At 40.4% G+C, this 24372-nt stretch overlaps 1 protein-coding gene across 1 annotated transcript in view; it reads left to right on the top strand.

Annotated features, from left to right (window-relative positions):
• Window positions 1–4954: 4954 nt before the first annotated feature.
• The window catches only part of gpr39 (G protein-coupled receptor 39), a 42112-nt gene continuing 22694 nt past the window's right edge, over window positions 4955–24372 (top strand). The window contains exon 1 of the mRNA XM_006807641.3: window positions 4955–6025. Within this exon, the coding sequence (XP_006807704.2) occupies window positions 5242–6025 (784 nt within the window). The 5' untranslated portion in view covers window positions 4955–5241. The remainder of the gene's footprint in view (window positions 6026–24372) is intronic.

Below are 24372 nucleotides of genomic sequence, written 5' to 3'. Positions count from 1 at the left end.
ATGGAATTGAGCTGCTGATGTTGTTCCCCTCATCCTTTTAAATATGTGCATCTTCATGTTGTTGTTTTTTTCCTGCACTCGACTTTGACTGAGCGTTTTGAGTGGAGGAGGTAATAGCCGTTCTGTGAGGGTGAATTAACCAGTTGAGCACTTTAAGTGACAGAAAAATTATTGCACTTTCTGTGTCTTTTGCCAATCAGTCAGTCCCACCTTTCAGCCGTTGAAAGCGTTGATTATTTCTGTCTTATCATGGTGCTCGTGGAGTGCTGATTTTCTTTCTCAGGTTCTTTGTTTTGTCTTTACTGTCTGAACGTTATCTTTGTCTTTTAAGTGTCTTTGATGCTGAGGATGTTATACAACCTAAACGAAGGCTAACCTTATACCAACCTAAGCTCTTGAATAGTCTTATTTTGCAACTCTTGTTTTCATACTTCGGTGCACTATTAAAAAATATCTTTTAAATATCTGCATTTGAGGGTGTATTTATTCAGTTGTGTAAATTTTAACCAGATGTGACATTTTCATTGCTGACATCTTGGGTTTTTTGGGGTTTTTTGGGGTTTTTTTTGACAAGTAAACAACACACTGCACTGGTAAGGTAAAGCAGACCCTGGGTTATCTTTGACTCTTATGTGTCCATGATTTACAAAACAAGAATCATGCTGTAAGAAGTCAGGCATGACAGCTGTAAGTGTGAATATATACTTTTCTGATGAGTTTACTTTTCCATAGACGTCCATACAACCCAACTTGCAGCCAGAGGAGTCGCCCCCTGCTGGACGTTACGAGTGGAAAAAAGTTTAAAAGGTTTTTTTTTTTTTAAATTCAAAATATTTTAATGGAGTATTTGTGGCTATAGTTTAGAAAGAAAAAAGAAGATGGAAAACAAACTGTTTACAATGAATACAAAACAGAACTTTTCATGTTAGAACATTGTTTTCCTCTCTTATTATTTACCAAACAAGCAACGAAGAAAAAGAAAACCCAGAAGGGGGTAAAAAACTTTTGTTTTTTTTTAAAATTTGACTATCACCTGCTAAATTACATTTTTTTCCCCTTCCTCGTTATTTATGAAAAGCTGAAAAAGTTACTTTGTTACAAATGTAAATGTTTTATATTTTGGTGGAGAAAGATGGAAACGGCATACAAGGTAAAAAAAAAAAAAGTTTGTAGAGTTCTAACTAGACTAGAAGTCAATATTTGTTTTAACCACCTTCATTCTTCAGCTCAGTCTGAACTGTTTTAGGAAGCTTTGTTTTAATTCCTTTAACTAGTCTTCTAGTTCTCCGGGTTTCTTCAATAATGTTGAGGTCTGGACTTGGAGCCCAATCCATGACTGATAGTTTTCCACTGTTTTTCTGTCCTGGTATGCTTTTACTGCATTGGCAGAAAATACAATTTTTGTCTTTCAAACTGTTATCTTTTGGGTTTTTTGTAGATTTGGAAAAAAAAAAGGGGAACAAATGATATGTTTATTTTAAATGGGTTCTTTGCCAGGTTGCCTGTTATTTGTTGACACAACACTGGTTCATCCCTCGAGTTAGGAACTTTTCTTTCCACTTGAATGACTCATATATTAGTGTTAAGTAGCTTAACAAACACACACTTCTCAGAAATGATTCATTCTGGTTCTTTGGAAGCAACTTATAAAAAAATTGGACTTTTGCACAGCACTGTATAGAAATAAAGAATGTATACATACATAGGTCAGAATTATTTTCATATGTGAAGATCAATCAGCTATTCAGAGATGTTAAGGGAGAAACCCTCCATAGCTATAACATGTTTGCTTCTCTATTTTAAAATAAGAGTCTATGGGAGCCAGCCTGTATCTGACAATACTCAATCACAGCGAGAAGGTTCTCAAAGCTTTTATCTCATCATCTTCAACCTGCCTTCATCACTTCAAGGAGTCATCCTTTTAGGGTTTCTGTTTCACTCCTATGTTTGATTGACGTTTTCAAAAAAAAGTCTATGGGAGCCAGCCTCTAGTGGCCATTAGATTAACTGCAGTTCTCACCGTCTGTGTTTCACTGCTAACAAAAATAAAAAGACTGTGTGTGTGAGAGAGAAGATAATGGCCGAAATGAATTAGCAAACTAAATATTTTTTCCTGAAGTTTTGTGCACATCCTGTTTGGAGTTTGCAGAGGTGATTGGGAGGAGGAAGTTCCTTTCACTCATTAGCCAGATTGGATGTAAAGGGAAATCTTCCTCATTTCTGCAGCCTGAAAAAAAGCTTTGTTTTCTGTGGGTTTTTAACCCAGTCTTGGTGTTATTTAGATATTTGACCTGCTTATTTTCCACAGTGGGTTGTGAAAAACTGCTAAAAAAATTATGTTCTGCACATTATCTGCAGTTTCACTCATGATTCACTTTATCCACTTTAGGAATATGAACTGTGCGTAGGCTGAAAGTCGGCCTTGTGTCTGACGTTTGGCTGCTTTTTTTTCCTTTGAAATTATCAGCTGTTAGTTGAGTCCTTATCACGTCATGTCTGCTCTTTTTTTCCTTTAACTTCGACCAGCTGTGATGATTTCTCGCCTCATGATGCTGCTCATGATCTCAAAGTCAAACGGACAGTTTGTTGTTACTGAGATCTACAAACTGGAGCCTGAACACAATGTCACATAATTAAGAGGCATCAGTACCATAATGAACAATCAACCTCGATTTTAGTTTTGACAGTTAACATCTGGCTGCCAATGACGCTCGATGGAGCTCGGCAGTTTAATTGACGGTATTTGACAATACCCAATCACAGCGAGAAGGTCCTCAAAGCTTTTATCTAATCTGCTTCAGCCTGCCTTCATCACGTCAAGGAGTCAGCCTTTTGGGGTTTATGCACTCGAGTGTACTTCATGTTTATACAGAAAGAATGGCCCCGCATTCATCACTGATTATCTTTAAAAAGGAGGAAAAGCAGTCAGATTTTCTTCCCCGGGCCTGGTGATGAACTCACCTCCTTCATATTTAGTTTATTCCACCTTTGACTTCTCCGTCATCCAAATGAACAACTGTGGATAAAAGTGCACATTTCTGTCCTGTTGGAGGTTGTTTTTAAGGATTTCTGATTGTGCAGGAACTTCATTTTTATCTTCAGCACAACCTCGGTATAAATCTTAAATGTTTATTTGTACTGAACTGAACAGCATTTCAATTGCTGCTTCTATTCTCGCTAAAAACTCGAGGCAGAGGATGTGTAAAGGAGGCACATTAGGACCGATGATGCACTGTAACATCGTCAATGTTTAACTGAACTAGTTGAGATGGCAAATAATGCCATAAATTTAAAATCTGTGAATGAATGAACACACAAATTCAACAGTCCAGCTGTTCAGCTCAAAGCAGACGCCTGATTCATTACAAAGAACATACTGAGCTTTTAACAAAAGGGAAAGAGGAACAAACAAGTACGCTGACGTTGGAAAGTAAATACAACAACCTGTTTCACTCCTATAGCTATATACACATAATCAGATTACCGGGCTATAAAAGAGTATTAGAGCTACATTACGAACAACACATTCTTGTTCTTTTTGATAAAGAAAAGTGAAAATGTGGAGATTAAAGTTCAACATAAGACATTTTGTAGATGTGTAGCAGCTGTGGCAGCTGTTTGACTTAAAAAACAACAAATTTAATCATGAAATTGCAACTTCAACACAGAACCACTTGGGACTGAAAACATTTATATTTCTTTCTGAATACTGTCAGTGTTATCAGACATGTTTCCAGCTGCCTTTGACCCGTGATTGGACAGTTTCAGCAGTGCTCCATTAATCAGTAATCAGTTTAAGATATGGACTATACAAAGAAATCAGAGAGACACTTCAGTCTTTGTGGAAAATTTCCTGCACTTGCCTCCATCATTCCAAATATCTGCATATTTGTTTGAAATAAAATAAATGTTTGTGCATAAAATGTTTGGGTTGTGATATGTTAGGCTGACTTGGCCCAACAGAAGTAAATAAGTGTGAATTATAAAGTTCAGGCAGCTTAATATTTTGAACTGCGTGTATGTTTTGTCAACTAAATGGCAAAGTAAACTTCTGTTTGCCCAGCATTTTTAGGAAGTTGAGACACCCCCCCCCCCCCCCCCCAAAAAAAAAAACAAAAACAAACTTCAAGTTCAACTTGTTACTTTACTTTTTTTTAATGGTAAGCCACATGATCTTTTTACAGTGTTGTAATGTTATATTAGAGTTGCTCCACCAAGTAGTAATGATGTGAAAATAAATGTTTAACTGAGAAATCATGACTTACTCCACTGCAACAGCCTGGCTAACTAACCTATTACAGTTGACCCAACAACTATAATAAAGGTGTGAAAACTTGGGACAACATGACCCATAACAGAAGTAAATAAAAGTCTGAATTATGAAGTTTGTGAACTTTATATTTAAACTAAACAACCACGTAAACTTCTGTTTGTCCAACTTTTTTCATTTACTGTTTAAACAAGCCTTCGGTTACCAACGCTTTTTACATTTTTAATTTACATTTAACCTCTTATATTGTGTATTTTGCTATTTATCGTACTGTTTATTTTAATCTTTGTGTACAGCGCTTTGTGACTACCTGTCTATGAAAAGCGCTTAATAAATAAACTTTACTTACTTAACAAAGTGTTTACAGTGTTGTAATAATATATCAGCTCAACTTGACCCAAACAGAAGTAAAGTTCTGTGGGCTTCATATGTTGAACTGTATGTCATGTCAACATTACCTCCCATGTTTCTTTCCTTTACAAAGCCGAGTAAAGTCAGCAGAGCCGTGCTTTTTGTTTTTATTCGTTGGCCCACCTGCTTTTTGTTTCTTACAGTGTGTGGGGTGAAACCAGACCCGCGCTCGTGTTTGATGTTTAACTGGGCTGTTCTCATCGGAGGGAGGAGGAAGTCAGCGCAATTTAAATGTTGCCCAACACTTTACTTACCCACAGGTGAAACCACAGGAGGACACGCACGGGCGGAAACTCTCTGGATACTTCTACCTGATCATGAAGGCAGGAAGGAGTTGGCCGGGGCTGGGGAAGCACGCCGGGTAAACTGCGGAGTTTTTGTTTAGTTTTTGTTTTCCACAGTGCGCGTAGCGATCCGTGTTTCCCACCTCTGCGATAGTCGGGAATACTTTGAGACAAAATTAAGCTGTTTCCAGGAAAAACCGGCCCGCAAGGAGAGCGCGCAGCAGGACTGATAAGAAAAGCAACACCTGGAAAATCTGAACGCGCCAGTCTGCAGCCATGGATGAGGAAGTGCAGGGAGGAGAGCAGAAGAACTGGCAAGAACTTGAACCCAAATATGGGATCAAAATCTTCCTCACGGTCCTCTACAGCCTCATCCTGGTGACGGGAATTGTGGGTAATTCAGTCACTATCCGAGTGACCCAGGTGCTAAAACGCAAGGGCTACCTTCAGAAGAATGTCACTGACCACATGGTGAGTCTGGCTTGCTCTGACATTTTGGTGCTTCTCATTGGCATGCCGGTGGAGCTCTACAGCGCCATCTGGTTCCCCTTCACGTCAGCGTCGGGCAACGCCTTCTGCAAGATCTACAACTTCCTGTTTGAGGCTTGCAGCTATGCCACCATCCTCAACGTGGCCACGCTCAGCTTTGAGCGCTACATCGCCACCTGTTACCCTTTTCGCTTTAAAACCTTGGGAGGAAAATGGACCACCGGCCTAATCACCTTCGCCTGGATCGTGGCCCTGTTCGTGGCCCTGCCACTGCTGATCACCATGGGCACGCAGGGGCACATCCCAGTCACGCGCAGCACCCCAGTCCAGAACCTGACCTTCTGCACCAACCTGAGGGAGCACTGGGTGATGTACAGGATCAGCATCTTCTTTGCCTTCATCGTGTACATGATCGTGCTGGTCTGCGTGGCTTTCATGTGCCGAGCTATGATCCTGGTCCTGAAGAAGCCGATGGGATTCATTGAAGAAAGCACCAGTGGAAATCAAAGAGCAATCCATAATGAAAATTCAAAGGTCAAGTCAGCCAGGAAGCAGACCATAGTTTTTCTTGGTAAGTTGGAATGTATTGTATTGTATTGTATTAATGTCTTAAAACCGATGAAGCTGCAGAAATTTGTAAAATAATTTGAATCTGATGCCACAAACGTGGAAGAAGCGGCGACATCATGACACCAGAATGCGCCAGTGCACTGCCTGGCTGCAGTTCAGTCAGGCATGCAGCAGAGGGCGATCACAAGGTAGTCCGCAACCAATGGCAGTGCCGCAAAATGGTAAAAAAACCATCGTGGGCTGGACCAGAAAAAAAATCACAACAGCTTAAATTAATTTTTTTTAAAACACTGTCCAAAGTTTTCCCTTCTTTAAGTGTTGAGTTTATTCTAGAACTGTCCTCGCCATCATTTGTAAAGTGGAAATACCACAAAATATCATTTCCTATTAAATTATTTTATTACCAGAACAAACAGCCTTTGAAAATATACCCCCGGGACATGGAAGTGTAAGTACACGTACAAATTGCAGTAAAAAAAAGGAAGAATTTTTTTTTTTTTATCACAGACAGTGTGGCTGGCATTACTGTACTGGGAATATTATCAAAGTCACTTTAGTGGCCCGGTTTGACCCCTGACCTTTGGAACAAAGTAATTATTAACAACTCAACAAAAATCCAAAATTTTTGGATTTGTTTTTAACAAATAAAATGTCAATAAAGTATTTTAGTTCAAATAAAACAACACGACCAAAGAACACTGGCATTCTGCTGCTACATGCTGATTGGTTAGTTAAAGGACGCACAGTTAAACTGTAAATGTACTTTACTGTATGATGGCATGAAGAGGGGATAGCATATCCCTAATATGATCATCTCAGGTGCGGAAGCCCCACCCATCTGCTTCTCAAACCTTTTGTTTGCAGTGACAGCCAATCAGAAGAAATTTGTCTTAAAGGGGGAGGAGCGAAAACAAATCTAAGTTTAAGATCAGCTTAATTTAAAGAGGTGGACTTTTCTTACCAAAGTGCTTGAGTCTACTTGAACTCTCCCGAGTCTAAATTTCACGATAATGTTAACAGAAACAGTGAAGTAGGGTCTTCTTTGTACACACCGTGCACGGTGATCTACATGAGTGATGTGCAGTCTCTCCGCCTGTTTACACCAACTGTAACTTTGTCTCTGAGCCACAAGTGGAAGTAATAAAAACGAGTCTGGGCTGTCTTCTTCTCTTGTTCTGACCATGAAAATGATTGATGTCACACACTGACACGCACAAGCTGCTTTTGTTTAGGGTGTGTCAAACACGCTGCACACAAATTGCCTGTAATAGTAATCAAGGCTTGTTTAATTCTGAGTTGTTCTGCTCATGTCCAGCTCCAAATTTTTATCCTTGGACTCCAGGGTAGCTTTGCATGAGTCACTGTTCAAAATAATGATCCTTTGCCTTAAACTAGGAGTCGGAGCAGCCTCACAGCCCCAAACACACTATTTTAGCTTCTCTCCTTCTTCTCATTGGCTGCTCCTCATTTAGAACATGTTTGAATGGCATGTGGGTGGAGTTTATTAGGATATCTGCTTTCTATGACATCATAAGGATCCAGGAGTATTAAAAGCTGCCTGAAACGGAGTGTTTAGACCTTTTTGTCTGTTATCCAGAAGTGTGACCATGTTTAATATGGACTTCCACCAGAAAGCTAAATCTCTATTAAGCTTTTAGCCTTGCAAAGAGATGTTTTCATGCTGCCCAGTGTGAAGTCTTGAAGTTGAGGAAGTCAAAATGCTCCATTGTCGTGTTTTAACTCTTAAGAAAAATACTTCCCACTCAAAAACTGACATGAAATCATCACAAGAGACAAAAACATGGGTGAAAACCTCACTAAACTCCTCACAGAGAGGAATTCTTCTACCAGAACAGTCAGGCATGGCAGCACCTGCCTAACCCAGACTACATGTTAACAGCAGAGTTTGCGGAATAATGACACGTTGGACGTCCTGTGTGCTCCGTCTGGGTCCACTGAATATGAGCAAGGAATGGCCACGAGGAAGGAGAGGCTCGGAGGTGTTAACAGATGTTGATGTTCTGCAGTGAAGGCAGCAAACTGACTCCCTGTGTCCCTTGAGTCATACAGCAGACTCACCGCATAAATACACAAAACACTGACAGGAAACAGGACGTGCATGAGCTAAACTGCACACTAACAGAATAAAACTTTTAAACCCCTGTTATCCTGGTCCCAGCGACACCTCCAAAACATTTTGAATTGTTTTGGGGGTTTTTTTTTGTATTAAAACATGCTGACATCAACCTGCTTATGTTTAATGGACTGGTTCTTATATAGTGCTTTTCTACTCCCTCTGAACACTGAAAGCACTTTATACAACATGCATTACGTACTAAAATATTGCATTTTATTTTCTTTGCCCAACTGGCTGAAATCTTTGACTTTTATAAGCTGTAAAAACTTGAGATTTTAAGGTATATTCAAAATTTATGGCTTCACTGTGATGTCGTAGGGTACCATAATGACAGGTGTGTTGCATAGCGCTCTCCATGCCCTTTTATATAATATATTACTCAATATGGTTTCTTGAAATGTCTTTGTAAGGTCACCTTTGATCTTGGGTGCTATCAGTGAAGGTCAGGGTCAAATTCTTAGTCAGCCTAGGTATTCATATCCCCAAAGGCCACATATATTGCTGTGTTTGATGTCGATCCATAAAGAATTGTGGGTAATATCAATTTCTTACTGATTTTAACCTAAATTAAACTCGAGCTGTTATTGGTACCAATGGACTAAATTGAGCTTGATATCTTAAAAACTGTGGATGCTGGTCTGCTAACAGGGGAAAATAAACTGGGCTGTGAACAGAGGTCCACCTTTATTCCACAATAATCCTCCTTTTGTATAATACCAGCATATTCCTCTGGTTAAATATCTCATACAGCACACACAGTTTTCAAAGACTCTTCCTAATAGGCCGTTACCTGTAAATTCATTTACAGATATCGGGGCAGTATCTGTAAAGGATACAGCATTGTGCAAAGACTCAAGCCACCATCATTTCTTTGTGTTTTGCTTCCAGGGAGCCAAACGTCTTTGTGGTCTTGTGTAATATTTCTCCAGGCTTTCTGAATGTCTTTCAAAGCTTTTCTTTGGACATTGGCTGCTTTTTCACTGCTTTTTCATTGTGCCGGACCATTTCCAGAGGAATATGTTTCTGTTTTTTGAACCACTTAATACTGCCTTATGATTCATTCAAGCATGAAAGGGATGAACCAGTTCTGACGGATAACACAGGTTAGTAGGCATAAAATAGAATTTTTGTTCTAAATTAGCTGAAAACCTGCCTTATCTGCTTCTCGGTGACTTTTGACCAGCCCACTGTTGAAGTGCTTTTGCTGTCGTTGCAACAAGACTGTGGAATCGTCTCAGACTTTAAACCTGAGCTGAAAGCAGTCAGTTTTGCTGATCTTTGGTTGTTGTGTTTGGACAACAGATCCTCGGTGTGTTATTTTATCTAAATGGTGTGAATTTTAGGAACCCTTTTTATTTGATTTTATTATTGATTGTGAAGCACTTTGGTTTTCAATGCGCTCTATAAAGTTTTAGGAAACTGGACAAGTGGGGGACAAAAGAAGTGGCAGACTTGAAATACTATCTACAGCTGATGAACAGTATCTGAAAGTCATGTTTTTATGAAAGAGGACAAATCCTGCAGAGAACTGAAACCAGACCGAGAGGTGATCTGATCCATCTACTGTTCACTGAAGCCGATGAAAATTCTATCCATCCATCATGCAATACCCTCGGAAAGCATTTGATTGGCAGCAGCTTTATTTTGCAGCATGATGACACAATGATACACTGCCAGTGCAGTAAAAGCATATCTGAATAGTGCTCCATTGTGTGTCTTTCTATCAGTCATGGATTGGTTTCCCCAGAGCCCGGCCCTCAACATTTGAGCAGCGTGGGATCATTTAAAGGCAGAGACATCCAAAGAGCTCTGGATATCCTTTGAGAAGCCTGAAGAACTATTCCTGAATATACTGACAGAAATTCCAGAAAGCCCAGTTTACCCACCGTAATGGTCGCTTTCCACCACAACATTGTATCACAGTCACTTCTATTTAAACCTGCCGTTAAGGCATAGGAGGCCGCTGAGGTATTCTCCTGAAGGATAGGTGTCACCACTCAGAGAATACTGGCAAACCATTCAAAGTTTTCAAACTGTTTAAATGTCTCCCTATGTATATCTGTATGTGTCTGAGCTTTGGCAGAATATCATTAAAATGACAGTAGAAATCGGCATGATTGTACATGTGTGGCTTCAACTCAAAGTCGAGAGGTTCATGATTGACACATAGATTGTGTTGTGCTGCAGCATAAGAGAGTTCAGGCGTACCACAGCGTTGTAGGTGGAGCCTAAGGGGCCAGGGCTGACCCACTTGACCCAAGAAGTTTTATTTGCAGTTATCAGAATTAAAACTTTAAATTAAGAAAAAAAAAACTAAACATGTTTTCCTTTTCTACAAAAAAGTAAAAGACAACTTTTTTGTTATCAGGGAAATTTTGACCAATCACAACAAGCCTTTTCACACCTGCCCTACACTTGTTTAAATCTGAGCATCATGTCACATTCATAGGTTGGTTAATAGAGGCTGTAGAAACAGAAGTATTCTGAACCCAGCAAATACATTTAATACTGAAAGTAGAAAAAGCCACAGAACAACAAAGAAGACAGTTGTTAAAAGTTTCTGTTGAGATAAGTATTTACAGCTCCCTCTGCTGATTGGCTCAGTGTAAGCCACCCAGCACTCCCTTTCTTTGACTCACTCCTCCTCTCAATATAACAATAATTATTCAGATAAGATGATACTGGATTATAGTGTTTATTATCCTTTTAGAAATCTCATTTGTGTTGTGTGGCAGCTGTCAGACAGATACAACCACAACAATGATGAGTTCCTAGTTACTGACATTAAAGACCTCATGAATCACCTGGACTTGTTCAGCAGAGCTAGAAAAGATTTTTGCAAAGGTGGTGCCCTGCAGCTCCATCCTGATGGTGGTAATGCATATTCACCACGAAGAAGGTCACTGGGGATGTTGCGCCTCCTTTGTCAAAGTGGCTCAAGAGTTGGGAGTTTACCTTGTAATCGGAAGGTTGCCGGTTCGAGCCCCGGCTTGGACAGTCTCGTTCGTTGTGTCCTTGGGCAAGACACTTCACCCGTTGCCTACTGGTGGTGGCCAGAGGGCCCGGTGGCGCCAGTGTCCGGCAGCCTCGCCTCTGTCAGTGCGCCCCAGGGTGGCTGTGGCTACAATGTAGCTGCCATCACCAGTGTGTGGATGGTTGGATGACTGAATGTGTAAAGCGCTTTGGGGTCCTTAGGGACTAGTAAAGCGCTATACAAATACAGGCCATTTACCATTTACAAGTTCAGACTCACAAAGTTGCGTCATACTGTGTTGCTGCAATCTTACTGCTTGTATTTACAGACCTGTTGAGATCTCGGTGTTTGAGTGGATAGTAGTGATGTTGGTCTTCATAATCCACAGCAAAAATAACAATAGCAGTGCTGGTGTTGTTTACTCAGTGCATACAGGCACGTGTAGCTGCTTCAGGCCCAGCCCAAATTACTCAAGTCCGTTTAAAATCATATAAAATCGCTCATACCATATATTGACCTAAGCTTGTTAGACTTACACAAACTGTTTTTGCCTTAAATTAGGTAGCCTGAGTACCGCTGGGACAGTTGAAGCTGCCATTTGTTTCTGCACATGTGTATTAGTGTTTCACTTCAACACGTCGCTTTCCCATAGTTCACTGTGATTTAACGTTGCTAAACTGAACTCTCAGATCACTCTAATCTTCACTGTGTGCTCCAAAGGCTGACGTATGTCAGGACATGATGTCATTCAAGGTTATCGCACTGCTAAGAGAAATGGGCAGGGTGGTCTGTTTATTTAAGTGGTTTAACATTACTGGTTTAGGCATACAAACACACCTTCCTCTGTTTGAGTCAGTCTACTGCGATGTCCTGCTGGATCAGCCTGGCATTGAACGCCAGCCAAACCAGTGTGTGTGTCTGAATCACAGCACACCCATTATGTACTCCTAAAACTCACACATTTAGAGTATTGATTTTATAACCTTGGTGTTTGTGTGCGATTATTCTTTTTTTTTGTGCTGAAAGTATAAATACTGTGAAACATTTTAAAAACTTTTAATGTGAATGGTTGTGAGTTTTACTTCAGGCTGAAGGGGGCCGACGGGGAGGGACTGAGGTAAAGAACCAGTGTGATGTGAAAACAATGGGAAGCTAGTGCAGAGTCTGTGACACTCAGCTAATGGAGGCAGTTAAGGTGTTTTAAAGCCTGTAGGGCTGATTGATGCAATTTGTGAACCACACTGCTCCTCTGATACATAACTCAGTTGAGTATGATCGCACAAACACGATGCACAAAATCACTTTCAGGTCAGAGCAATCCAGTGGCGGTTATCATTATCATTTCTGCATAATTCACAAAGATATGAGAGGGATAATGTAGAGCTGAAGGTTTGCTCCACATTTACACCAAGCTGCAGCTTGGCAGAGAAACTGAGGTGAAAGTGCAAAAACCTGCAGTTTCTCTATATAAAAGTAGACGTAGCCACAGGTGATATCACGATTTGTTTTGTTTTTAGTCTCCTCATTTTAAAGCTTCACCCCACCATGTTGGTTTTTTTAGAGGCAGAGGTTAAACTATTTGGACGGGAAAATGGAGATGGAGCTGGAGCTCACTGTAGGATGGTCTGAACCCAAAATGACACCAACAGAGCAAACACTGTCTGCATGTCGGGCTGTTTGTTTTTATGTTGGACTCCCTCAGTTCCCGTCGGTTTCCAGGATCAGTTTCTTGCAGCAAGCCGTAAACATGTTTATTTCAGTTGGACATTTTAAATTGGGAGTCTGTTAGAACTGGCTTATCTTTGGAGCCTGTCTCAAGTGGTCATTACAGGAACTGCAGTTTTTGGCTCTTGAGACTTTGTCTTCATTTTTCAGTTCTGAAGGTTGCAACTTCATTTTAGGGGTGATTTTTGTTTTTAAATAACTTTCCTCTTCTAACTGTATTAAAGTGTGTAGATTATGAGGGGCGTGGCCTCTTTGACTGACAGGTGTATTCGACACAGGCTATAGCTACTAGCTGTCTGCTAGGTTTCGCCTCAGCTAATTGAAGTCCTTGAATTCTGACCCCTGGATGTGCTTTGGGTGCCTTTTGGAGCATTTTTAAATAGAATCTGGCAAACAAACAAACAAGCCATGACTTCAGGCTGTCTATGGTCCAGTTTTTTCCATTGACATTGGTGTGTTCTCTGAGTCTGTTAGCAGTAATTAGTATGTATACCTGTGTTTGTAGGGGCTTCATGGATGCATGTCTTTGCTCACCATCTTCTCCTCCATATATGGTCATGGATGGCTCCAGAAAAACACATCTAAAACACCCAACTCCAAGCTTCAAACTGGGACTCCACAAAATACAGGGTGGCTCTGTCCATCCTCATTTTACAGTGTGTGGCAGGCTAAGACAGGGAGAGGGAAACTGACCAAGAATACTGAGATTTTATGAGGAGATTGAGGTCTTGTGCCTCAAAGTACACATCTTCATAAGCAACTAGTAGAAAATGTAATTTTTGTATCAAAGTGCAGACTTGTACTAGCTGCAGAAGTCTGGTTAAAGCCAGGGATTACATGAAAGCATGGAGAGTTTTACACTGGACCTGTAGGAATGGAAAGACGTAGTGTAAGACGTACTTTACACTGTTAACATTTGCCAGGCTTCGTGTTTGACATGCTTTTAGACGACATTTACTCAAAGTGAAGTGCAAATAATTTGGTGGCTGTTATATATATGGGCAAGCTGCCCAACTGAAGTCTGTGCCTTACTTGAAAACTGTCATTAATGCTACTTTACATTCACTTCTTTTTACATTCTTCTGACGGAAATGCTGAACTTTAAAAAGAGCTTATAAGTTACAAAACACGTTCACCCCTGGTTTCCAAGCATTGTGCATAAAAGAAGAGTTCATGGTAAAGTAAAACACTTGGAAAACAAACCTGTGAGTTTTATAGAAGTTTAGAGGAAATATTTCCTCTCTCGTCCTAAACAGGTTCATTTCAATAACTGCTTAAGAACCAACCACATCAACTTGTTCACTATTTCAAAAGGGACACAAAGGTTAAAGAAAGGTGAGAATGCAGAAGTGAAGCATCACTAATTAAAGGCTAATTCACTGTTCATTGGGCTTCTTCTTTAAGAATTGTTAGACTTTTGTGCATTCGGTGCATATTTCATCCTCCTCTAAAAAATGTGCAGCTTGATCAGGAATCGTTCGCTGCTTCGACATCAAAGGTCTCTTATTCTGCTCAGTTTCAGGAGGATCAGAAGACTGATCTACAGAAGATCAAAGCAGCAGGACATGCCCAAAGCACCTTACCTGGGAAGCACTCAGGAGGTATCCTGAATATCACTTCCTGTCACATGCTTCCATGAGGTTGCTATTTTAATTCCCCACCACACCGAGCTCATCAAGCTCTGCAGCACAAGACAACCAGTCGACCTGGTGGAGCTGTAGTTAGTGTAGGAGAGGCAGCAGATTATGTTGCTCAGGTTTTTCTTTGTCTCGAAGAACTTGACAAATAAAAAATTAAGAGAAATTAGAAGCTTATAGATGTTATAATTTACTCTTTTATTTAAGAAAAGCAGTTCCCTCCTCCAAAGATCACAAGGAGAATCATGAGCGAGCGACTGAAAGTACAGATTCATATTCAGGATATTTTCAGTTCAGGGTCTCTGGTTTTATTATCACCTGAGTAATTTTACTGTTGTCCTGAGCAGAAAACTGCTTCACTCCCACTGTGGTCTGATTCAATTACCGGCCAATTGCACACCCTTGTTAGCCTAATAACATAATAAATATTAGACAGAATCTTTGTCCTCACGTAAATGAACGAGGAAGGGTCGGCTGCATTAAAACCAGCTCATGAAGTGGGTTTTTATCCGTTAGTCACAATTACTGTGTGGCTTAATTTTCTGATAGGACACAATTTGCTTCTGTGTCGATGTGACTCTGAATGCAGATTCACTGGTATTACTGATGGTGGATGGTGACAAGGTGGGCATGATGGGCATGAGGATGATGCCAGACATAGTGAAAGTGATGTGAGAATGAACAGGACATAAAATCAACATGTTCCTGGTTAATTAAAGGATTGCATTCATGATCATTTGGATTGGCAGACAGTGCTGAATATTATACTGGAAATGGCCTTTAAAGTGGGCCTAATCTGCTTCTCCTTTTGTTCCACTCCATCAGGTACATCTGTTCAACTTCTCGTTAACGCAGATATCACATGGCAGCAACTCAAATTCAAATTCAAATTCAAATTTTTATTTGTCACATACACAGTCATACACAGTATGATATGTAGTGAAATGCTTGGACAACTGCTCGTGACCTAAAGAAAAAAGAAAAGGCTATGAATAAGATAGGAAATAAATAAATATGAAAATAAAAAAGGGTAAATTTAACCAGGAAGGAATAAAATAAAATATAAAAAAATTAAGTTAAGAATGAGATAACTGTACAACACAAATTAGAATGAAGGGTAAATTTAACTGGGAAAGAATAAGATAAAATATATAAATTAAAGTTGAAAATAAGATAACTGTACAACAAAATACAAAGTATAGACATTTATAAGAATGTAAGAGAAATATAAATATATATACACACAATAACAGCAGCTGCAATCCACATTATACAGTGTCTTGTGCAGTGCAAATATGCTTAAAGTGATGAAGTGTAAACAAATGTCCAGAATGTCCAGTGTGTGTGTAAGAACTATATGTGTGGGTCAGTACTGTGTGGTGGTGTGATTGAGAGACCGTATCGCCTGCGGGAAGAAGCTCCTCCTCAGTCTCTCTGTGTTGGTCTTCAGGGAGCGGAATCGCTTTCCTGACCTCAACAGAGAGAACAGTCCGTTGTTGGGATGGCTGAGGTCCTTCACGATCTTCCTGGCCTTGGTCCAGCACCGCCTGCTGTAGATTGAGTGCAGGTCAGGGAGCTCGGAGCGGATGGTGCGCTCAGCTGAACGCACAACCCTCTGTAGAGCTCGTCTGTCCTGCATGGTGCTGTTCCCGAACCAGGTTAAGATGTTTCCCGTCAGGATGCTCTCTATGGTGCAGGAGTAAAAGTTCCTGAGCACCTTGGGGGGCAGTCGGAAGTCTCTCAAGCGTCTGAGGTGGTAGAGACGCTGACAGGCCTTTTTCACCACGGTGTTGATGTGACAGGACCATGACAGGTCCTGCGTGATGTGAACTCCGAGGTATTTGAAGCTGTCCACTCTCTCCACTGGGCACTCGTTGATGACGGGGGTCTGGTAGTTCCTCTCCTGCTTAGTGCTGAAGTCCACTATCAACTCCTTTGTCTTACTGACGTTTAGAAGGAGGTTGTTCCTCTGGCACCAGTTCTCCAGATTCCTAATCTCCTTCAGGTAGGGCGTCTCGTTGTTGTCAGAGATCAGGCCCACCACGACGGTGTCGTCAGCAAACTTGATGATGGTGGTGGAGCTGGTAGTGGCCACACAGTCATATGTGTACAAGGAGTACAGCAGGGGGCTCAGAACACACCCCTGGGGGGCTCCAGTGCTGAGAATGGTGGAGGCTGAGACATGTCCGCCCATCCTTACTGCCTGTGGTCTGCCAGTTAGGAAGTTGGAGATCCACTGACACATAGATGAGCTGAGTCCCAGATGCTCCAGCTTGGTGGTGAGTGTGGAGGGAATTATGGTATTAAATGCAGAGCTGTAGTCTATGAAGAGCATTTTAACATAATTCCCCCTTCTAGTGTCCAAGTGAGTAAGTGATGTGTGGAGGAGATGAGAGATGGCATCGTCTGTGGAACGATTTGGACGGTAAGCGAACTGTAGTGGGTCCAGTGTGTCTGGTAGTGAAGAAATGATGAAGTCTCTGACCAGGCGTTCAAAGCACTTCATCACTACTGAGGTGAGGGCTACAGGGCGATAGTCATTGAGAGAAGCAGGGTGGGGTTTCTTTGGGACAGGACTCAAGTGCATTTAGGCATGTAGGTCAAGACGACCTGCTGAAGTTCAAACTGAGTATGAGAATGAGGAAAAGTGACTTTAAACATGGCGGGGTTGTCGCTGCCAGACGGGCTGGTATTTCAGAAACTGCTGATTTGCTGGTATTTTCTCACACAAACATCTGTAGGTTTTACAGAAGATGATCCAAATAAGAGGAAATATCCATTTCACTGGGTGGAAATGCCTTGATCAGTGTTGGTCAAGTTACTTAAAAAAAGTAATCAGTAATTAATTACTGATTACTTCCCCAAAAAAGTAATCCCGTTACTTTACTGATTACTTATTTTCAAAAGTAATTAATTACTTAGTTACTTAGTTACTTAGTTACTTTTTAAAAACACGATTTACAACCTGAATAGGTGATAAAGCGATAGATCTTTCAGCCCAATTCTACGTTTTCTACATAATCCATCATACAAAATGTAATCAAATGGAAAAGTCTCTTTTTAAAACTTGTTTTGTTAGTTTTAATCTTTTAACTTTATGCATGAAGCAAAATTTTAATTATATGCACCATTCTCTGACTTGAAGAAATTAGTTTAACATTTAAACCTATTTTCTGCACATTCCAGCACATAAAAAAAAAAAAAAAAATATATATATATATATATATATATATATATATTTTAAATTAATTAATTTTTTTGTGTTTACACTCACTCTTTCAGATGCAAGTAAAACACAGCAGAAAATAAATAAAGTCAAAGACTAGCGGTCCTTTTGCTCTATTTTCACCTGTAAAGCAGGAGTAGGGTAGGCGGAGGTTTACCCTGGTGCAGGTGTGCCGCAGCGGTCAGTGGAAGAATCCGCGAGTTTCTCTGTGAGTTTCCCATTACGTCGTAGCTACTCGGTGCTTGCTTGGAAGTTTAGGGGTTTTTTCGCTGTAAAAAGAAGTTTTCTTCCCACGCACAACGGACACTAATGTTTTTGTCACTTTTTACAGAATCAAACTCAAAGTAAGGTCAGTACTTCCACGCTTTAAACGCTGCACGCTCATACTCTCTCTGCACTCGATATATGATCCATTGTTGATCTGCACACAGCTGTTGTCACGAACGTCGCACTCGCTTACGTCACTGTCATGAGAAATTAGAAAATCACGGTTTTAGTAACGCAGTAACGCAGCGTTCCTACGGGAAAGTAACGGTAATCTAATTACCGTTTTTGCAATAGTAATCCCTTACTTTACTCGTTACTTGAAAAAAGTAATCGGATTACAGTAACGCGTTACAAGTAACGCGTTACTGCCCATCTCTGGCCTTGATGATGCCAGATGACGAAGGAGAATGGGCAAACTGCTTGAAACTAATAAGAAGAAAACTGTAAGGCAAATAACCACCTGTTACAACACTCCTGTCAGCTAAGAACAGAAAAGACTAATATGCACTCAGATTCACCAAAATTGGACAACAGAAGATTGGAAAAGTGTTGGCTGATCTGATGAGTCTTGATTTCGGCTGGACTTTGGCAGAATTTAGAGCAACCAACATGAAAGCATGGATCCATCCTGCTTTTTATCAACAGTTCAGGCTGGTTGTGGTGTGGTTGTATGTGGGATATTTTATTAGCACAGTTATGGTCCCTTAGTCACCGCTAAACACTGTTTAAACTCCTCAGCCCAGTATTGTTGCTGTTGTCCATCTCTGAATGACCACAGTGGCTCCTTCCAGCAGGAGTACATGCCACAAATGCCACAAAGCTCAAATGATCTCAAACTGGTTTCTTGAACATGACAATGAGCTCACTGTACTTAAATGGTCTCCACAGTCAACAGATCTCAGTCCAATAGAACACCTTTGGGTGTACCTAATAAAGTGGCAGATGAGTGTGATGCAATTCTCATTTTCTCAGTAACAATGAGAAATGCTCAGTTACTCAGTTTTCTCCCCACGTTCTGTGTTTAAATCAGCTGAAAAATGGACCTAATATTTGGAGAAATTCAGCTCTTAGCGAGGGCTCGAATGGGCTGTGACTATTGAGTAAGAGCAGAGAAAAACTGAGATGTAATGCATATATTCGGTGCCTCACTTTTTCTCTGTAATGCGCTTCAGTTGAGTTTTTGCCTATTGTCTCAAAATAAGCCTACTTACCATATCTAAACCATGCAGTCATGAATACTGTAGTGTTTTGCAAAATGAAGCGTAAGGATTTTGAGGAGAAGATTGTGTTTGTAACCAGAGTAACGCTCCCTGCTTCAGTCTCAGCATGTATCAGACATGTTTATTACAAAAATTGAGGTTTATTGCTGTTTTCAGGCTGTTTATCGAAAGCTTTCACCTTCCAGCAAAGCCACTGCTGATACGAGAAACACATTCTGAGTTTGGTTCGTTGAGCTTCAGCCTCTCATTTTATATCCTATAAAAAATTTAAAAAAAAGGTGCACAGAAAAAATGCTTTTAAAAAATAAAAAAAGTGCAAGTCTGAGACTGAAACTCGACAGCCTTGAATGATTTTTAATCAGGCGGCGTGTAATGACACTCCTCAGTGTGTGATAGTCTTTATGCAAACAGTTTGCTTGTACTTAATTTCAGCAGGAATCGTGTGGGCTGTTCAGAGCACACACTCCAACTCTACACCCTCCTCCACTTATTACCAACAGACTAGAATATTGATGCATGTATAAATATTGATGAGAACAGATATAGGGGGGATTTTCTGGGTTTAAAAAAAATATTATTTATGGCTCACCTTCAAGTCAGTTTTTATTTCTCACTTTATTGCATCCACATTTAAAGGAAGGTGTTTTGAGTCTTATGAAGAATGACTAATTTTCATGATTCCTAAAGAAAATCACCTGACCATGATTTAAAAAACTTCAATATTTACTAATACAAAATTCATAAGAGCTCGGGCATAAACACCACTGCAGACTCCACTTCATCATCTCCGTAATGGAATATTACATTTTACTGAATATAACTTTGAGGTCACGTCTGTTATCGACTGCAGCGATGATCCCAGTTTGCATTTGAATATTGTTATTGTGACAGATTCCACTCTGTCGCAAACGCTGATGTCAGATGTTTCCCGTTCCTGCCGCTGATGCACTTTACTTAAATAACTTTCAAATCCCGGCTGGGCTCGGCAACTTTGGAGAGTAATTAAAACCAGGGAACATCCTCGTTAAGTTGCCCGCACATCACGTCCAGGACGGAAGGTTAATTGCTTGAGAGCCAGCTTTTGTAAAATGAATATTAATTCTATTGAGCTGCTTTTGGCTTTTGGCCTGTGACCTTTGACCTTTGGGGCCACTTGTGATGGAGCTTAGGAAAAAAAAGAGCTGTGAGGGCTAAAGTTTTTGGCTGCTGCAGGGCTCATGTGTTAGAGCTTAGCAAAAACAAATCACAGACATACAACATTAGCATTGATCTTCAGTTAAAGTGACAAAACATCTGCTCTCAAACTGAAGAATTTCAACATTAGGGTTTCCTGATTAAAACAAATATTAGGCACTAAAAGAGAGTTCCTGAACCACACCAACTTTATTTTGATTCCTGAGCCCATTCAAGTATATTTAATGCCTAAACCAGGGATGGGCAACTCCAGGCCTCAAGGGCCGGTGTCCTGCAGGTTTTAGATGTGTCCTTGATCCCACACAGGTGATTTGAATGGCTGAATGACCTTCTCAACATGTCTTGAAGTGCTCCAAAGGCCCTCAAGGCCTGGAGTTGCCCTCCCCTGGCCTAAACCTACCCAAGTTCATTATAGTTCCCAAACCTATTCAAGTAGGTGTTAGTACATAAACCTAACCAGTAGGTGGAACTGAAAAAAAGGAAAAACTAAAACAAAAAGAATACAAAGTTTCCAACAGGATGGTAATCGAGGTCTGCTGGCTGCCTCCATAAACCTCAGTCTCAGCAGTCCTGTGTTTAGTTTATCCCACATGCAGACCTCCACCTCCTCCAAAATATGGATGTGTTCACTCTGTGAATCAGCAAACACTCCTGCGGGTTTATTTCAAGTCATTTCCTATTTTGGTTTGTAATCCCAAGTCTCCTTGCACTCACTTTGCTTCCTTCATTTGTTATCCTGCCACTCTTGTTCCTATCAGTGAAATATAAACCCTGTAAACTTACACCCTTTTCACTCTGTCACTTCGAATGTTGTCTTGTTAGTACTTGTTGTCAGGCTTTCCAGGATTTCTCATCTTCTCATGTTTGTTCTCCTCTTGAATTTCTTTTTGGATTGTTTCCTAACGTGGATTGTTTGGCACACTGTGATTAGAGATCTGGATTTTGTGTCTTGTTTTTGGATCACTTGAACCCTCAAATTCCTCCAAACCTCAACATATATATTTTACCTTTTGTCCATCATGCATTGCATATTTATTCATTGTGTATTTATTCATCTGAGTGGGAACATTGTCTTTCCATCTTATGAATCTGTGATGCTTTTTAGCCAATTATCTACTGTAGCTGTCCATTTTAACAGTGATCAATTATTTCGTTGCACTAAAAATGTCATAAAGTGTAAAGTGCACTCCAGATACGCTCCATAAATTTTAGAAAAAGCCAGCTGGCATTGAGTAATTCCAATTTAATGCCATTTCTGGACCAAAGACCGGCACTCCAGAGGCTGATTGGCTGAAACAGAGAGAAAGACCTTTGCTACACATGCTTAAAGCAGCCGTTTACATGTATGAAATGCTTTATTCTCCTTTTTAAAATCTGGTTGTAACTTAAAGTTTGAGTCTCCCTTTGCTTATAACGGTCTTTGACTTCTATGTGAAAAACTTCAGGCAAATTGTTTTTGTTATAAATTGGCTCCCAGCTGCTGTGGTTGCTAAGACCAAAGACCGTTGTTGATATTGGTGCATCAAGATGGCGATAACACAGCCGTAAGATCTGCTCTCAGTTTGCAGGTGAATAGGGTCAAGTTGGTAGTCGCATGCAATGTGTTTGTGTTAATGGTAATTAACTGTGATAAAGCTCTCTGGAGTGGTCCCTCGCTGTTTTGCGGATATTTTGGGGTGCAATTTGCACCATTTTCAATCAATCTCTTGCCGTGTCTCCTGTACAACTTGTCAAATTTACAAAAATCTTCGCTAGCAGAAGACAACACAACACCACGTCAAAGGATTATAAGTCGCATTAAGTGAAACCAAACAGTCAGATAAGTCAAACTTTACTCAACTCATTCTTCTTGCTTCCTCCAATTCCGTACCATTGATTCATTAATGTTAAATTAGCTGCTTTATTCCCATATTCTGGACTTGAAAACAGGGTTTGATCTTTGGTTTCATTCTATAATACTGGATTTATTATTCTACGAAGGCTTGAACTTTGAGAGTGTTGAAACAAGAGAGAAACGTGTGAAACTGTTCATGCATGTCTGAGAAAAGTGTATAAAGTGTGTAGTGAGGGGTTTTACAGCCTTAAAACATCTATAATAATTGTAAAAAATAAAGATCGCTACTTTGCGGATTTCACCTGTCGCAGGTTATTTTTAGAACGTAAAACCTGCGATAAACAAGTGAACACTGTACTTACATTTAGTTCAGCCAGAATTTAATAGATTTCAACAATTTCCTCTACAAATTGTGAGGTAGTACTGAAGAATGGTGATTTAACTGCGAAATTACATAGGTGCTTGATAATCTGGCTTTTATATAGAAATACAGCCAGTTAGCAACCAGCAAAGAAACTCATCGCAGAAGAGTTGTGCAAACTAACTCAGATGAATTCCAGTGTGTTGGCATTCTGTCTGTATTTATAAATTAAACAGCAATTATTTACAAAGCTTCCCCAGTCTGAGAGTCCAGTCAGTTTTAGCGCAACTTTATGGAGACAAGTTGCCTCCTACCAGGCAACCTGTAATATCCTTGGGATCAAAAAGTGGCTGCCGCAACTACAGCAAAAAAAGTTCAGTCAATCACCGGGCAGCCACTATGTTTTTTCCTTGTAGCAAGGGGTTTGCCGGCCTATTTTTACTCGACTGTGAGTAAGCCGAGCCATTAGTCATATCCACCCCTTACTCATCGCACCAGGAATCAAAAATCCAAGATAACGAAGATGAACAGCCCCAGTCTGAGACTTCATGACAAGGCTTCACTAACCAGTGCATGGTTTCATCCGTCTTCCTTCCGACGGTCGTCAGTAGATTATGGCAGCTAATTTCATCCTAACTTCTAGGGCTGATGTGGATTTATTTTATCAGCAAACATTAGAACGAACCACAATACAGTTCACGTGGTGGAGCTAAGTTAAAAAAAAAAAAAAAAATAGCTGGCTAATTAAATCTGTCTTATAATATAGGATAAAATAAAACAATTCAGGTAAGCAAATAGATGTTAGTGTTTAAGCACTACTAAGAGTGTTTGATAGTACAGTTTTGTTCTTTATATCAAAATAATGTTGTGGCAAGCGTGTGTTAAACATCATCAAGAATTGTGAGACTTGCTGGTTAGATTACTTGTTTTTTCTTTTTTTTCTCTCTTGCTATATTGTCTGTGAGGGACAAAAGATTGCAGTGGAGATGATGGGAATGCATGGGATTAATTTCAGGTAGTATTTCAGCAGGCTTTATGACACCTGGTACCCAGAGATGACCTAGTTTTATTCCAGCCTCATTTATACTGTGTGAATGCCTGAGTCATGTACAAAATAGTCAGACTTGGGGAATAATACCACTGTACTGATACCACTGTACATTCACAAAATTAGAATGAGAAGAAGGAAATTGTTTTTACACCATAATTTAAAATAAACATAATATGATGGCAGCAGAGGAGAAGAGAAGCCAACGTGTAAGGGTGTGTTTTTCTTTTAGAATAATTCACAGCTTTCTTGGCCTTGCATTTCTTACCTGTTCCCATCAGACACTTTCCACCACTCTGCCACAGCAGGGCCATAGCTCATGAAGTGCAGCGACAGCCCAATTGCCACCCATGAACCTCTCTCCTTCGGATCGATTGGGCTTATTTATTGTGTTTGACTAGATACCTTGACTCCCCGCCGGCCTGTTTACGGTTCTCGGGTGGCCTCCTTCAAACCCTTTTATCATCAAATATAAAATAAACCTCAGGGAGGATTCGCTGTGCGCCTTGCCATCCATCCTTCCTAGCCTCCATCGTATGCTCGGCACTGAGTGACAGCTGCATAGTTTAGTAATAAGATCCTGGGCCCCCGTGGCCTCGTGGCAGCCAACATAGCTGAAGGCAAGCCATCCTGAGAGTGACAGCACTGCACTCAGCGAACCACCTGGGAGACAAATCTGCAGATGGTTTAGAGTGAGTGCACCTTCATGGGGTGTGTCAGCACTC

Source organism: Neolamprologus brichardi, chromosome 16 (assembly GCF_056152115.1).
Source record: "Neolamprologus brichardi isolate AB-2024 chromosome 16, ASM5615211v1, whole genome shotgun sequence".
NCBI lineage: Eukaryota > Metazoa > Chordata > Actinopteri > Cichliformes > Cichlidae > Neolamprologus > Neolamprologus brichardi.
Note: the sequence above shows the minus strand (reverse complement) of the source record. Positions and strands in the feature narration are given on the sequence as shown.